General features: G+C 36.0%; 2 protein-coding genes across 2 annotated transcripts; one reads left to right on the top strand and one right to left on the bottom strand.

Moving 5' to 3' along the window:
• Nucleotides 1–764: 764 nt before the first annotated feature.
• LOC116202461 (dirigent protein 5-like) lies at nt 765–1,728 on the top strand. The gene has a single exon (XM_031534031.1). It carries the CDS (start codon nt 821–823, stop codon nt 1,385–1,387), a length of 567 nt encoding a protein of 188 aa, XP_031389891.1. The 5' UTR covers nt 765–820; the 3' UTR covers nt 1,388–1,728.
• An 8,660-nt stretch (nt 1,729–10,388) lies between these two features.
• Nucleotides 10,389–15,285, bottom strand: LOC116205982 (cation/H(+) antiporter 18-like). The gene is made up of 4 exons (XM_031538698.1): nt 15,023–15,285; nt 13,489–13,721; nt 12,404–13,405; nt 10,389–12,321 (listed from the first exon to the last, which is right to left on the bottom strand). The coding sequence occupies exons 2-4, from the start codon at nt 13,687–13,689 to the stop codon at nt 11,119–11,121; spliced, it is 2,406 nt and encodes an 801-aa protein (XP_031394558.1). The 5' UTR covers nt 13,690–13,721; nt 15,023–15,285; the 3' UTR covers nt 10,389–11,118.
• Between the last annotated feature and the right edge of the window lie 2,124 nt (nt 15,286–17,409).

Below are 17,409 nucleotides of genomic sequence, written 5' to 3'. Positions count from 1 at the left end.
GACTAATGATTACATAGTAACTCCACTATAATTCAATATACGGAAATATCACACACCATAAACTATACAATCATGTTGATTAATGTAATTTACTCAAACATTACGGAAAAAAGTTATTTTACTAATAATTCACGAAATTTCATCGACGGTAATTTACCGTAATTTTTCTTTTTGGCCAAAAAGTAGATATTTACACAAATTCATATAATTTCTTAACTTGTGATACCCTAGAAGTAGATAACTTACTCGAAGCAATGGTGCTCAAATTTTCTATGGCACCCGGTACCAAAAGATCTTGAGTTCATTCCTCACAAATGGAACTTATATGTCCATTTATTTCACTTTATTTTCTCTCCTTGTACTAGGCATATGTGCATCCTTTATTGCAAAAAAAAAAAAAGAATAAATTTGGACAAGAATATTACTTATGAAATAATCCCACGACAAATAAAAAGGAGGTTCTATTAATGAGTGGCATTCTATTCGGTTCATCTTCGACTTGAATTTAAGGGATTTCAAGTGCAATTTTTGGGACTTTGTTTTGTCCCTTTATTTCACGAGGAGTTTTGTCTCTACTTAGAAGCATGGTTGGTGGCTCTTGCTATATAACATCAAATCTCCCTTCTATTGACTTTTCAAAGGAGATGCTCAAAACATGGGTGGTTGGTGGCCACATGCTTTATGCATAATATAATAAGAAAAAGATAATGCAATGTTGTCAATAGGTCGTATTACCCCCCAGCCTATATAAAGCTCAAGTAGCACACTTCAACAAGCACGAGCTAATTAAGCCTAGCACTATAATACCAACTTCTGTCCAATGTCCTCAAACACGATGAGAAACATCGGAGAGAAGAGCTGTCTCATCCTCCTTGTCCTGCTTCTCACGTCCCAATCCATCTGGGCCTCCAGGAAATCACTCAAACCCAATGAACCATGCAAGAGGTTCGTCCTCTTCTACCACGACATCCTCTACCAAGGCGGTGACGACGTTGACAACTCGACCTCAGCCTCCGCGACTAACAACACAAAGCTCGGCAACTTCCAGCTTGGGAGGCTGGTGGTGTTCGATGACCCGATAACCCAAGACCGCAACCTGCATTCCCCCGAGGTGGCCCGGGCGCAAGGCTTTTACTTCTACGACAAGAAGAGTGAGTACAATGCGTGGATCGCCTACACCCTGGTCTTCAACTCGACTGAGTATAAGGGCACACTGAATGTGATGGGTGCGGACCTAATGTACGCGAAGACTAGAGATGTTTCTATCGTCGGTGGCACTGGAGACTTCTTCATGGCGAGAGGAGTCGCCACGCTCGAGACCGATGCTCTCGAGGGATTCAAGTATTTTCGACTCAAGATGGATGTTAAGTTATATGAATGCTACTAGTGCGGCCAAGTTTTGAATTTGCAAGATCTTTACTTCCTTTTGATAGGAGTAAACAGCGACGCCGGCTGTCGTCCTATGATTTGTACTGGCTATTTTTTTTTTTCCTTTTAAGAGAGTCCTATAGCCTAAGTATAAGGATAAGAAATAATGTGACATAAAAGGATAGATAAACCTCACTAGTAATGATTGAACTCAGGACCTCTTAGTCCAATCCGAGTCGATTTCTTATGCCACTATATCAAGACTCATTTCTCGCTTGTTAGATTTATATCACAAAGAGAGTCCATGTACCTTTGTCTCCCGATTTTAATAAAGAATCTCATTAGTGGAATTTCTTGAAATATTTCAATCAACAGAAAAGCCTTACTCTTTGAAAATTATTGCCTGAATCCTCCTATATATATACTAAAAAAATACTGTCCGCGCCTTATAGCGAATTATTTTCATGACAAAATTACATACATTCAAACGGGATTTTTACCTAAAATAGCCCATAGTTTGTCCGTTTTGTCAAATCTATCATATTTTTTTTGTCAAATATATCCCATGGTTTACTTTTTGCATCAAATCTATCTCGGCTTTATCTTTTCTGTCAACATCTAACGGCTGTGCTGACGTGGCACGTGGAGAGATAGTGGGCCACACTTGCCACGTAGGCGCCACGTCAGCACGACCGTTAGATGTCGACGGAAAAGATAACGCCGGGATAGATTTGATGTAAAAAGTAAACCATGAGATAGATTTGACTAAAAAAAGCATATGATAGATTTGACAAAACGGGCAAACCATGTGCCATTTTAGGTAAATACTCCATTTCAAACTGATACTCAAATTACTTTAAATTTAAAATATTATTTTAACTTTCTTAATATGTTACCAATTTTCTTAAATATGTAATATTTTTTTATAAATAAAAGGTAGACTGTAGTAGTGACAATTTTGCCGCTCTCATGAGCAATATTCGGATTTTCGTATTCAACTGCGAATATATCAACAAACTGAACAACAAATACAAACATTGGTTCCGTTAGCGTATCACCATTAAAGACCTAGTATAATCACGGAAGCTGGTGTCCCCTAAGCTAAAGTCAAAGAGCAAATCTCTAGCAAATGTTTTAACACAAATGCATGGAGAAAATTTAAACTTGGAACTTTGCAGTAATTAAGTTATATGAAAATAAATTTGAAACCATTAATTACCGCCTTTGGTGGTATGAGAAACGGTAAGTTAATGAGAGTTCTAATCACGGAAGTTGGTGTCCCTCAAGCCGAAGTCAAAGAGCAAACTTCTAGCAAATGTTTTAACACAAATGCGTGGAGAAAATTTGAACTTGGAACTTTGCAGTTATTAAGTTATATAAAAATAAATTTGAAACCACTATTTGCTGTATTTGGTGGTATGAGAAACGCTAAGTTAATGAGAGTTGTAACTCTCCCCTACCGTATATAAAAGATATATCTTGTTGAGAGCCACCGAATCGGAGGGGCTCCATCACTACCACTCACAAGCAAAGAAGCATTTTCCTCCGAAAAGTACAGTATCGGTTGGTGACGGTGGGCTGTTGCCTATCCCTTTTGACTTCAAGAAAACCTAGTGATGAGTTGGATGTGGACCTACAAGACTTGGAAAGAAAAATTCTACATTAGACTTGTTTAGAGAGATCGTGTGGTGCACGTGTAAAATATTAGTGATGAGTTGGATGTGGACCTACAAGACTTGGAAAGAAAAATTCTACATTAGACTTGTTTAGAGAGATCGTGTGGTGCACGTGTAAAATATTAGTGGAGATAATATTTTTCTTTAGAGAATAGAGCATTAGGAAACAAGATTGATGTTGGTCAATTGGCTTAGTTATCAATAAATATTTGAGATTTCCATAGTTGAATTAGATTTTGATATCATATATTTCGTTCTTAATTTAGTTGTTGCATATCATCTATATAAATAGATGAGATCTTTATATATTTTCTTATCATAGCATATAATGCAGCAGCATATGCTCTCGTTTATTAAAAACAATAGGTTTGAAATTTGAATTTTATCATAAGACTTTTCGTACCTTTTATTTCTCAATTTCTAGACATACATATATGTATATATATTTTATATAACTGAAAAGAAAAAAAGTTCGAAAGTAGAGAGTCCCCGTGTATCAGGCTTCATTCAAATTCTTATTCTTATTATATATGGAGTGCTTAATAGACTATAAAATTTCAGTGAGAAATTGGGTAATGATCATTGTACTTGTTCACTTTTTGTGGGGCTTCCCAATCTAAGTAGCAGCCATAACTGACCAAATTTAGTTATGCTTCACGTCTTCTTATTTTATGTTGTCATTGGATCAAGTTATATCGGATGCTCGGTGTTAGTACAATGCTTATCTGATACTCAAAATGGGGGAAAAAACAATTTTACTTCAAGTGATAATTGAATGTATCTGAAGCATAACTAAATTTGGTAATACGTGGTACAAGCATAATTTTTCTTCCAGTGAATTATCAAAATATATATGTATGCATGATTACTGATCGTCACGGTGTTATCCAATAATTGTAGATGTTATTTATTAATTAATAAATATAATGCTAATATTTGCAAAATAGTTTATTAACAAATTTGTTTAATAATTAATTAATAAATAAATTTGATTAAAAAAAGAAGATAAGTGCGGTGAAGATGCAGGAGTGAGGGAGAGAGTAGAGGGAGAGAAAGTGGTAAAGAGAAAGTAAGGTAGTTTTTTCGGTGTGAACTATGGCATATGGAAATCTATTTAGGCCTTGACTAATTTAATCAAGCTAGATCGGCCCACTAAGGGGTAAAATTCTCAAAGCGTGAATTTTTTACTTTCACAAGGTGTCAAACCTGATATATTACTTAAGCGGATCAAATGTCGAACCTCTTGAACCAACCCAACGTTGGTGAAAATAAGTTAGTTAATTATGTATGTTTATAATTATAATCCTACTTTAGTGGTTATTATTAATTAAAAATGTTTTACCAAGGTATTATGGAGAGTTAATGTTACACCACTATATCATTCTCTAATATAGTAATAATAGATAAATATATTTCTTTAACCTATTAAAATATGACATGCGGTAAGCTTAATATTTTTTATAAATAAAAGGTAGACTGTAGTAGTGACAATTTTGCCGCTCTCATGAGCAATATTCGAATTCTTGTATTCAATTGCGAATATATCAAAGAATTGAACAACAAATACAAACACTGATTCCGTTAGCGTGTCACCATCAAAGACCTAGTATAGTCACGGAAGTTGGTGTCCTCTAAGCTCAAGTCAAAGAGCAAACCTCTAGCAAATGTTTTAACACAAATGCATAGAGAAAATTTAAACTTGAAACTTTGCAGTGATTAAGTTATATGAAAATAAATTTGAAATCACTAATTACTGCATTTGGTGGTACGAGAAACTGTAAGTTGATGAGAGTTCTAATCATGGAAGCTGGTGTCCCCCAAACTGAAGTCAAATAGCAAACCTCTAGCAAATGTTTTAACACAAATGCGAGGAGAAAATTTGAACTTGAAACTTTGCAGTTATTAAGTTATATGAAAATAAATTTGAAATCACTATTTACCGTATTTGGTGGAACGAGAATCGCTAAGTTAACACGCTCCGTTTGTTTTCAAAGTCGTGATTTAAGATTTTAACTTTAACTTTAACTCAAAACACTACACAACAAAACACACATTTCAAAAGTCAAATTGGTGGGCCCCATATATTATTAAAATGCAATCCTATTATAATTAATTATCTATACCTTCCATTCATTTCATATTTCAAAAGTCAAACTGGTGGGCCCCATATATTTTTGTCTTCTTCTACAATCACAATCACAATCACAAATTCGTGACTTTAACTCCGAAAACAAACGCATTGTGAGAGTTCTAGTTCTCCCCTACCGTATATAAAAGATATATCTTGTTGAGAGGCACCGAATCGGAGGGGCTCCATCACTACCACTCACAAGCAAAGAAGAATTTTCCTCCGAAAAGTACAGTATCGGTTGGTGACGGTGGGCTGTTGCCTACCCCTTTTGACTTCAAGAAAACCTAGTGATGAGTTGGATGTGGACCTACAAGACTTGGAAAGAAAAATTCTACATTAGACTTGTCTAGAGAGATCGTGTGGTGCACGTGTAAAATAGAATATTAGAAAACAAGATTGATAGTGGTCAATTGGCTTAGTTATCAATATATCTTTGAGATTTCCATATTTGAATTAGATTTTGATATCATATATTTCGTTCCTAATTTAGTTGTTGTATATAATCTATATAAATAGATGAGATCTTTATATATTTTCTTACCCTAGTATATAATTCAGTAGCATATACTCTCGTCGATTGAAAATAATAAATTTGAAATTTGAATTTTATCATGAAACTTTTTGTACCTTTTATTTCTCAATTTCTAGACATACATATATGTATATATATATATATATTTTATATAACTGAAAAAGAAAAAAAGTTCGAAAGTAGAGATTCCCCATGGATCAGGCTTCATTCAAATTCTTATTCTTATTATATATGGAGTGCTTAATAGACTATAAAATTTCAGTGAAGAATTGGGTAATGATCATTGTATTTGTTCACTTTTTGTGGGGCTTCCCAATCTAAGTAGCAGCCACAACTGACCAAATTTGGTTATGCTTCCCGTCTTCTTTTTCGGATGCTTGGTGTTAGTAAAAAGCTTATCTGATACCCAAATACGGAAAAAACAATTTTACTTCAAGTGATAATTGAATGCAAGTATCTGCGGGGATCTAATCTCCCGAAACAGAATATTATTCTTGTAATGTACAAGCATAATTTTTCTTCCAATGAATTATCGAATATATATGTATGCATGATTACTGATCGTCACGGTGTTATCCAATAATTGTAGACGTTATTACAACTATAAAAAAAGCTATAAGTGGACCAAGTTCGGGGTCATATAATTAAAAGAATATATACATATATATATATTACTAATTTATATTTAATATTACTAGGAAATAAGTGGAAAATTATATATAACATATATAGGAACGAGAATGTATGGGTTCTAATCTTAAACTAGGCACTTCACTAACACATTGCACGGGATGATTACTCTTGACAAACTTTAGTATATTATTTGATGATTTAATTTGATCTTACTTATCTAAAAAAAAAAATTTGATCTTAAAAATAGATAATTTATTTATCATTATAGAACTTACTCATAGATAATATTTAAGCTACCTATCAATAGAATATATTAAATTCGTGAGTTATCCCTAATAAAATGCATTTTTTCCACTATTAATCTACTTCATTTATATGAAAGTAATACTACCAATAAAATATTAATTGAGTGACAAGCAACTTCAACCATCGTAAGGAGGAGAATACAAGTTCGAGCCCTTAGAAGAGCACTTGTTGGGAAGGAAAATAACTTTTAATGCTCGATAAGGAATTGTGAGAGCAGTGTCTCCCACAATTTTACCAACAGAGTGTTAATTGAGCGGTAAGCAGCTTCAATCCCCGTAAGAAGGAAAATGCAAGTTCGAGTTTCGAAAAATGCACTTATTGGGATGTGAAATAACCTTTAACATTCGATATCCTGAAATTGTGAGAGCAATATCTCTCACAATTTTTATCAAAACAAGGTATAGCGTAGTAGTGCACGTCCCTCGCCCATTGACCTTGAGGTCGTAGGTTCGATACCTAGTGGGACTACCAGTGTCTCTTCATTAGTTATTTAGAGTCTTTTATTGTATTAGACATTGAGCCTTCTTTATAATCGAAACAAAAAGTAATACTAAATTCATACCATTTGTGAATGAGAATAATAAAATCAAATCAGAAATATTATTTTAATCGAAATATTAACATAATTGAAATAGATTTTTTTTAATTCCACAAAAATATAATGAATCAATTCGTAAATCAAATTCAAGATAATTATCACGCAGTTTTTCATTATTATATTAAATAATGATTATTTTCTTACGAATATGTTAACTTTAAATATACTTATTTATGGTAATCTAAATCTAAATTCATTCTTTTTTACTGTTCATTCCTTAATGATATTCACATTACTATTGTATCTAAATTATTTTCAAACAACTAATTGAACTTTTGCTATGTTCCAGAACACTTATTTCAAAGAAGTCGATGAACGAGAAATGGTGACAGATTCTAGTGAATATTTTTACTATTTTAAATTAAATCAAATATAAATTATTAGATTGCATATGGTTAAATTAATATTATGAATTAACTAATATGAAAATGTCAAAAGGAGGGTGTGAAACGTTGGAAGATGAGAAGCTGAGGATTTATTGATCTGACATATTTCAAAGGACGACGTGATTCTTCCATCGTGTTTTGCCACTATAATTTTTTTTTATGCTGTTATAAGAGAGGTTTAAGACCTAATACAAAAATAGAAATAACAAAACTAAATAAAGAGGCACGAAAGACCCACTCACGACTATCAAATCCGAGACCTCATGATTTCAGACGGCGATTTATGCCAGTGTACCAAATCCCTTTCCTCATTCTGCAATTGTAATTATGTATAGATTGGCTATGCACTGTTTCATCTAAAATCTAATTTGAATCAATCTATTTCCAAGTGTTTACATAAAAACAATATTAACGAAACTGGAAAGACAAGACGTTTGAAGACCTTATGGAATGGGTTGCTTGTTCAATCCAGAGTTAGACCTAAATCGAACATTACGCCGATGAATGTAATGGGCCATGAAGCCCAAAACCCACTTTCACAGAGACCAACTTAAAAAAAAATACAAAATAAAACTTCTTTTAACCAATTTTAATACTCTTTATGTTTATTTAATTCACCCCACCTATTCCTTGCGACGCACGGAATTGTGATATACTCAATCTATTCAAATTTGTACTAAATAATTTTAAAAGAAGAAAATTATAATTGAAGTATTGCTTCCTGTTAAATTCATATTCTGGTAGTTTTGATAAGAATTTTGAATTGTATGCATAAATTTAAATTTATAAAATTAACGTTTAAAAGACATTGAAAAAATTACTTTAGATTCTTTTACCATGTGATTTTTCTAATGAGCACCCAATACTTTCAATTAGAAATTAGACATATTGGCATAACCGAACCGATTATGACATAAATTTTTTAAAATAAATATCACAATAAATGAATAAATATACATAGTAAACTATTTTGAAATTAGTCTCTTTCTATCAATGCTTACATTTTAATGATATTTATAGATATGTAATTTTTATAAATTCATAGATACCTATATGAAATCATAATGAAAATTACTGTCAATATTCAAATAATCTTTCATGTGTAAATTTTCTACTAAAATTATTAATTATTTAAATTTTCTATAATGAAAATAAAGGCAAAATTAAATAAATTATAACAAATATGAATTTCTTCATTATTTCATTATTGATGTAAAAACTAGATACACTTAAATTGATGTAATATTAATAAGAGCAAAAAACTATAGAAAATGTCTCTCTAAAATATTTTAGAACGTCAAATTCTATAGCAAAATCTTATATATATTTGGTGAATAAAAATTTCAAGATTTTTCTTATTTCGAATCATTTCATAGATGATAAATTATAAATTGATTTTCATAGAACATAAACTTAATTACTTATATTTTATTACATTTAAATGCATAATTAATGTACCAATTCTAATTTATATTATGTATTATAGATTACCCTCATTTGTAACTAAAAACACGAGTTAATTCTACAACATTTTCAAAAAACTCAAAAGTATTTGAAAACTCAAACTGATAAACAATATTGAGTTAGTGAATCATAGCCATAACAAAAGGATTATAATGAATGAAAGATATTATTCTATTGAAATATATGGAGAAAACATAATTGAGCTCTCACTTTCACAAATGTATGTGTGTGTGTGTATATATATATATATATATATATATATAGAGAGAGAGAGAGAGAGAGAGAGAGAGAGAGAGAGAAAGAGGATAGATAATAGATGTAGATAAAAGGGTGAATGGATAAGACAGTTACTAGAAAGGTATTCTTGCAATAAAAATTAGAAAAACCATAAGGAGGGAATCAGATTTTTATATAAAGTATATATGTATATGTAGAAGTATAGATTAATGTTTTTGCTTGATGGTGTGAGGTGCGACTAAACAACTACAAATTCAAAAGCTTTTTTAAATTGGACTGATAAGAGGTGACTGTAAGTATATACATTAATGTTCTACTGGATGACGTACGTATGGTGTATATTGAAGAGTCACAGTTGAAAAGCCACAATTGGATTGATAAAAGGTGATCTTTTGAGTGAAAGGGTGCGTCATAGTTAAAAAAATTTGTTTTACTCATATAAGGTCACAAATAAAATCAAGAGCCAATATAACATATAATGAACGGTAATTGAAACTATAATGATATTCTAGAAATATTAAAAGGGTAACATTTGAATTATTAAATATAGAAAAACAACTGTGGAGCTCTATTCTATTATACTAGTATTAATAATAAATAATAGATAGGAATTATGAAATATCCAGAAATAATTTTTGAGTTCAGTGCTTTTATATTAGTAATATACATGTAATGATCAAGATTGAAGTCAACCACACATACATGAAATCAGCAGTGAGGCCAGGCGCTGACTCTTTTTTCCTTTCTTTTTTTCCTTTTCTTTTTCGCAAACGTTTTTCTTTTTAAATAAGTAATAAGCTGGGGAGCAGTTTATGGCAATCTTGCCACCTTTCGCTACGCAATATTCAGACTTTCGCATTCAATCGCGAATATATCAGACGAACTGAACAATCAAAGCAAACATTGATCCCGTTAAGGTAGCATTATCAAAGGCCTAATATCATTCACAAACGTTTTAACACAAATGCATGAAGAAGATTCGAACCCGGAATTCTGGGATTACCAAATCACATGAGAGTAAATTCAGCACCACTAGACCATTACCTTTGGTGGTTTCTTTCGCAAAAGTAAAATTATAAGCAAGTGGCATTAAGAAAGTGTCAAAAGGGATCATACACAGCACTAGGCCATACGGACTTGATTTGAGAAAACTACACGGATAATTAAAACTAATTTATATGTTGCCTTGCTTCACTTTGGCCCGGCAGATCTGCCCCGTCTTCTCGTCGACTACTACGGCCACAAAGAGCATTGGGTGCTTTTGGAACTGCTGCCTTCACGAGGAGCAGCATTATTTTCTAAGCGACGGTTCCACTATACGAAGTTCGTCATGCCACGTTGCAAATGCTTGAGATGGCATTACTCTTGTCCAAATCACCAGAAGGGCTATGGCTCCTCTAGTTCTCCTAGCCTGATGGAAGCTCGGATGCTGAGACATTTCCTAAAAGAAAAATCGATCATCGTTATATGAAGCGTTCGTGGCTGGTATTGGACCTCGACAGACCGAAGAATCTCGATAAGCCGAATCATCAGCATTTTTCTTTCTGATGTAGAGCAAGGAAGACATGCTTCAATTTGATTACAATTGCTAGACTAAATTTCACCGATTTCAGAAATAAAGAGCTGTCGCCAGGGAGAATTTAACTGAGGTAGCTTTAACTGCTTGCATGTTCAACAATTGAAGACTGAACTTCAAGATGATCCTAATATGTCACGTAACATCTTTTTCGTCATCAACCAGTTATTGTTCGATTCCTTATCTACAATGTCCAACTCTAGTTATGCGCCTAGTCATCCTCAGGCAGAACTTCGATCTTTGTTGAAGGCATGGGGCCAGAAGATTTCCTCCCATGATACTTTTGTATAATCAACACCGATGCCAAGGTAGAGAATTCTGGAGAAGTCAATAGGCCCCCGAGCGGTCCAAGTTCCGGGCAATCGCTCTTCACGTTGAGAGATGCAATTAACTGTCCCTCAGGCGCCCGACCAACCAGGAATAGATTGCATCCGCTATGTTCCTTGATTACTTCAGCAACACCGTCGGGTCCCTTCACTCGCCTCTCAAGGTATGTGATAGAGCTGTTCCCGTCAGTTGTGAGCCTGAACTCTGCGAGGGAAGTTTCATCTGCTGCCAAATCCAATGATCCAGTTGTGCAATCAGCCACGTCAACCTGAACAATCTCTCCTGCAACCTCTGGGCTCACCAGAAAGCGGACTACTGCCAAATTAATTCCAGGATGCTCGGCCATCCGTTTCCCGTATGCCAAGGCTTCCCTGTCGTCTTGTCCCCCGAAGAAGAGCATGGTTACGGTGGAGGACAGATTGCTCGCCGAGACATGGGAGCTCCCTCCAAGTCCACGATCCACAATTATCCCAACTGAGCATGGGGCGTGCTCCAGGACCCGCTTGTTTACCCACCGGAACTCATTTCGGGTCATCTCCAAGGCGCCATCAAGCCTCTGGTGCTTGTGGTATGGGAGGATAATGATGGCTGCTCGTTTCCTCTCAGCACTTGCGCATATGTCCTCGTGGATGTTTGACAACGCTGAGATAGCTGTCATTGGGCGAATGGACACTCGACTAAGTTGCCGGAAAGCCTCAAAAGCCACAACCACTTGGTTGTCTGACGACTGGCCCTTGTTCCAGAAAGGAAGGCCATTCTTCCTTGCCTTGTGGACCATGAGTATAGCAGAGGGCCGCTCAGAGAGCTCCATGAGGTGCATTGCATACACACATAGTCCTTCGCGTTTCTCAGTGCCCCGAGAGGCCTCGATTAGGTTGATCATCGCCGGGATGTTCCTTGTGCTGTGGAAACATGTCAAAACCCGGAGCTGTGAGTTGGAGTCCTTCCTCTCGATTGTCCGGTTTTTGTAGTTGGCCTTGCTCTGAAGCTTCGCAGGCTTGTACACTGCTATGACTATGGGAGTGGTGATGAATGTTGTGAACACAGCCATCAAGACCATAATAGCAAATGTCTCATCATTCAACACCTAAACATTCAAAGGCAATGAACACCATTAACATCGATGAAGGAGCACGAGCAAAGATATGTACTAGAGCAGATTCTTTTACCTTTCGGTCTTTACCGATGTTTAGCACGATGAGCTCGACCAAGCCTTTTGTGTTCATCAAGAAACCCAGAGCAAGAGACTCTCGAAATGGAAGTTTGCAAAAACGAGATACAGCAAACGTGCCAACAATCTTCCCCAAACACGCCGTGCATATGACCAGGACAAGCAGGCCCCACGACTGGGCACCTTGTATTGTCGCAATGTTGGTCTTCAACCCGCTAGAGACAAAGTAGAGAGGGAGGAAGAGGCCGGAAACGAGGTCCTCTACCTTCTCAACAAGGGCCCCCGCAAAGGGCCCCTCCTTTGGGACAAGGACTCCAACAACGAATGCCCCAAAGAGTGCGTGGATCCCTATCAAGTCGGTAATGAACCCTGCAGCAAGGACAGCTGTCAGGGAGGCACAAACGTACATCTCATCAACAGGCTCGCCCTCCGGACATCGCTGGGCCATCCACTTGAACACTGGTGGGACCAAGAACACACACAAAGCCACGAACCCGGCCCCACATAAGAACACCCAGAGGGGTACGAGGGGGGACTGTCCTGACCCGGAAAGGGCTATGGCAAGAGCAAGGAAGATCCAGGCAGCCACATCGTTGACTGCCGCTGCAGACATGGCCATCCTGCCCAGGTCAGTGGTGAGGAGCTTGAGCTCGGCTAAAATTCGGGCCAGGACGGGGAAGGCAGTGATTGAGAGAGCCACCCCCATGAAGACAAGGAACGGGGCATTTTTCGCTCCACTGGAAATGGTTGCTCGGAGGACAAATGATGTCCCAATACCCATGAGGAATGGAAGGGTGATCCCTGCCAGCGCTATGCTCAGTGCCTTCTTCCCTGTCCGGCGGAGGGACTTCGGGTCAAGCTCGAGCCCGACAAGAAACAGGAAAAAGAGGAGGCCCAGATTTGCCAATGTGTCTAACACGGTGAGGCTCCGAGCAGGGAAAATCCGGTGAAGATACTCTGTATTTCGGCCCAGAGCCGAAGGACCAAGCAATATTCCACCCTGAGATACGTGGGAAATCACATCATTAGCAACAAAATTCAATTTAAAAACTCAATTATGGAAACTCCATCATTGATACATACAACAATCTCAGCAATGACCCGAGGTTGTCTCAGAGGCCTCAGAAGGAAGGCAAGGCTGCGAGTCAGGAGAACGACGAGGCATATTTGGATGATAGCGAGAGGCAACGCAAAGTCAAGAGGATTATCGTGCTGGAAGACACCATTTGAGGTCGCCTTCATCGGCGCGGGGCACGAACTCACGGTAGTAATATTCCCAGCCATTGCAGATCCGAAATCACGTCAGAATCCGACTCCTGCAACAATGAGAAAAACGACAAGCCTAATATAAGTTACATCAAGGTAGGAAATGAAGTAGAACAGTTTTGTTTCTACTAGGAAATTGTCTTCCATAACCAACTTGTTTGTGCCCTTCTCTCGCTTATGTAATCTAAATTGGAAGATATTAGTGTGAAAAACTCACTGAGATCGGCTGACTTTCAGTTTATATAATTAATAAAATCTGATCCAAACAACTAAGCTGATTATAAATATAAATATAATATATATATATATATGTATTAACAAAAATACAGCCTAAAGCCTCTATAGATTCAAAAGTCAGCTCTACCAAGTCTTCACTACATCATCACCACTTATATATTACGGATCGGAATTTTCTAAATATCTGGAACCCAATCATGTCTACATGCATCGGATAAAATCTAATTCATACTTGACATAGAAATATTTAAACAATTAATACTGGCAATAATTATAATAATAACAACAACAATAAAAATAATAAATAGTTATTGTTATTATTACCATTATTATTATTATTTTCCCGATTTGGTGGCATAATACTGAAAGTGATTTATTAATAAAAATAAAATAAAATAATAATGATATTTGGAAAGTCCACGCATCGTCTTTGCGCGGGGCAACGTATGCTCGCTCGCCTTGCGCGCCATCACGTCACTTTGCCATACCAAAAGACCAGACTACCCCCCCTCCTCGCGCCTAATTACAACTCTACCCTGAAGTCGCTTGCTTAACGAGTTCACCCTAAATACGAGTCAATTACAATCGAACCCGACCAGACTAGAATGTGCTGATTCGAAACTCCTAAAACCGGCTGTCCAAGGCACCCCGAGCGAGAAAAAAAAATCGCGATAAACAGTGATTCGATCACTGAAAATTCAGCTTCTTAGGACTATTGCAGTGTTGCCTTAGCAACAAGAATAAACAATGTCAATCAAAAGACGTATAAATAACCATTTCATCCCACGTTCGAAACTCTTCAAGGCCACTTCCGTGGATGCAGTAAAACCTGGGACACCCCGGTGACCGAAAAAAGAAGAAGAAAAAAATCTATGGAAAAAAGAGAGAGAAGGAAGGGGGGGTGGGGGAAACTTAACGAATAAGAAAACTCGATCAGTATCTAATACAATCAATCTATCTATCAGAAAAAGAGAACTCGATCAGGGCAATAAGCTCGCGGGCCCGCTGTCGTACCGTAACAAACTTTCCTCCATTTTGCTGGAGATCTCCACCCATTCTCAACCGAAAAGAACATAACAGAACGGAGCTAGCTATGAACACAGAGATGACGGACCTGGAATAGCCGGCGAGGAATCTCCGCGGGTTCTCTTCTTCTTCTCCCGGGGAATGAACAGGCGGAGGGGCTCGCGGTTGCCTTCTCTGTCGTCTCTGGCTCACTCGATTATCTTTGCCATGCAAATATCCGGCGGGGTCTCGGGAAGATGTTCAAATTGGGATTCTCTTCTTCTTCGTCAAAGCCAATGCTGATTCATTCATTCATTGGTGGTGTTCTGAGAGAGACTGGAATAAATGAGAGGGCGCACTGCGGGAAACAGATCGGTTGACCCCTGGGGGAGGAGCCTCCAACCTCCAGTATAAATAGAACAGCCCACCAGGTGAAATTCCAAGTTTACCCATCTGATTACATATTTAATCTTCCTTATATATTCCTTCTTTTTTTGACAATTTAATTATATATATATATATTACTATACATTATATATACCCTTTTTCTCCTCAATTGTCGTATGGCAACATCGTATTGTTATGTTCAGGCCAATTAAAATTGTACTTTTTTGGGAGTGAAATATTGGATACGCTCTTTGTCAATAATTGATGATAATCAGATTTTGTGTCCTTCCAAGCAAATTAAAATCTGGTTCCTTTTTCAGATCCATATAAGGGAGATTTGAAATCAAACCGATATTTTCTGGATTAGAAATCGGTTCGCGAGGTGTTGGATGTTTCGGATATAAATCACTAGTCACTACTGATTTTTCATCCGAATATATCGATCGAATCTCAACCCAAAGTTAAATTGCTCCTACGAAAATATAGAGGATAGATAACTTGAAGACTTTTCCTTTTTAGTTTATATCATCAATCTTCAATTAATCTCATCAAGATAAAAAGCACCTCCAATTTTTCTATCATCGACCTGCAATTAATTTTTTTTGGCCAGGAAAACGGGCTGAAGCCATTTGTGGATGATAATAGAATCTATATTTTCCTTGTGAACATCATTATGGTATGTAATTAGTCGGCTCTTAGTATTAATCTAATCAATGATATGACTGATTCCTCATGATTTTTTTCCCACATGAAACAGGAATATATAACCATAATTTCATGTACTATGTAGCCAAATATATGCTTTAAAATACTTTCCCAATAAAAGTATATGCTTTAAAATTTGTGGCACATTCTTTGCCATAAAACTCAATAAAAAAAATATTTCAACATAGAAAAATTTTCATGTGCTTTTCTACCGAAAAGGAGAAAAAAAAAAAGGATGAGCTTGGATTCTTTCACCATCGAGAACTACTAATTGGCTTTGAGAGACAAGTCAGGTGACATATAAGGCTGTATATAGTACATGCCTAATTGGTGCTTTCTTCGTGATCAATCTCTAATTGTTGATATGAAATTTTTCGCTCCAACAACTACTCTGCCTCAAAATCGATGCATCATCGTCCTCTTAATAAATTTATTTAGCCTGCCTATTGGAAAAAACGAAATGTCAATTGGAAGATTTCTCAAATTTCATTTATGAAACACGATATTGTTTTACGGGAATCAACGCCAGCTGAGGAGATGACTAGATCAGCTGTCGATGTTTTACACTTGCAGCAAAAGAGGTATATATATAGAATGATCTAATTGTGAATATCATATCATCGTTTTTTTTTTTTGGTGGTGGATTTCGTAGATCTGATTAAATATTAAAAATAAAGCAAAAAAAACTTTTCTTTTCGGTGTGGAAAGCAAAAAAATAAAAATAAAAATAAAAATGAAAGGGTGGGAAAAAAGAAGAAGCTAACTTATGGATATTCATCCAGCCATAGTACACGTGCAAGTTGCACATACGATGTCGCCAAGTGGATGTCACTGTATGCCATGCCATCGGAAAAGTCAACCTCAAGGAATGTGAAAGTCCAAAGCCCTTCCTTCTAATCGGTTCAAGTTGTCCGTTCAAGTGCATTTTGTTCGGTTGCTCCGGTTTAGTCGTGAAACTCATATAATTATATCAGATGAATAAATTATTTTATACTTTATTATATACTGAAAAATTAGAATAGGTCCGTTAGTTTGAGGGGGCGAGTGTAGTGCATTTTCCTACTCTTACGTTTCCTTTTTTATCTTTTACCCCAGTTCAATTATTTCCTCTTCCACGTTCTTCATTTTTTCCCTAAAGTTATCATATTTAAATTATTATTGTTGTACTTTCCCCCTTTTATCCAGGATTATTATATTTAAATTATTTTCATATTTTTAAAAATCCTCTTTTAATAAAATATAATTGATAAATTAGGATTATTATAACGTATTTTAATTGCATTTTTAATTTTTTTACAAGCCTATGAGAATTAATTATCATCTAAAACCTATGTAAATATAACCTAAAAAAAAGAATTCAATGAAAGGATGGAGGATAAGATGGATGGTGGTTGAATGATACTT

The sequence above is a fragment of the Punica granatum genome, chromosome 4, assembly GCF_007655135.1.
Source record: "Punica granatum isolate Tunisia-2019 chromosome 4, ASM765513v2, whole genome shotgun sequence".
In the NCBI taxonomy this organism is placed as follows: domain Eukaryota; kingdom Viridiplantae; phylum Streptophyta; class Magnoliopsida; order Myrtales; family Lythraceae; genus Punica; species Punica granatum.
This window is presented reverse-complemented; position numbering and strand designations above follow the sequence as displayed.

Bases quoted from the DNA above. Each gene is read 5' to 3' on its own strand.
- LOC116202461 (XM_031534031.1), top strand. From the start codon at position 821: ATGTCCTCAAACACGATGAGAAACATCGGAGAGAAGAGCTGTCTCATC.
- LOC116205982 (XM_031538698.1), bottom strand. From the start codon at position 13,689: ATGGCTGGGAATATTACTACCGTGAGTTCGTGCCCCGCGCCGATGAAG. The intron at 13,406-13,488 runs GTATGTATCAAT...CACGTATCTCAG, and splicing joins GGGTCATTGCTGAGATTGTT to GGTGGAATATTGCTTGGTCC. The intron at 12,322-12,403 runs GTAAAAGAATCT...TTGAATGTTTAG, and splicing joins ACATCGGTAAAGACCGAAAG to GTGTTGAATGATGAGACATT.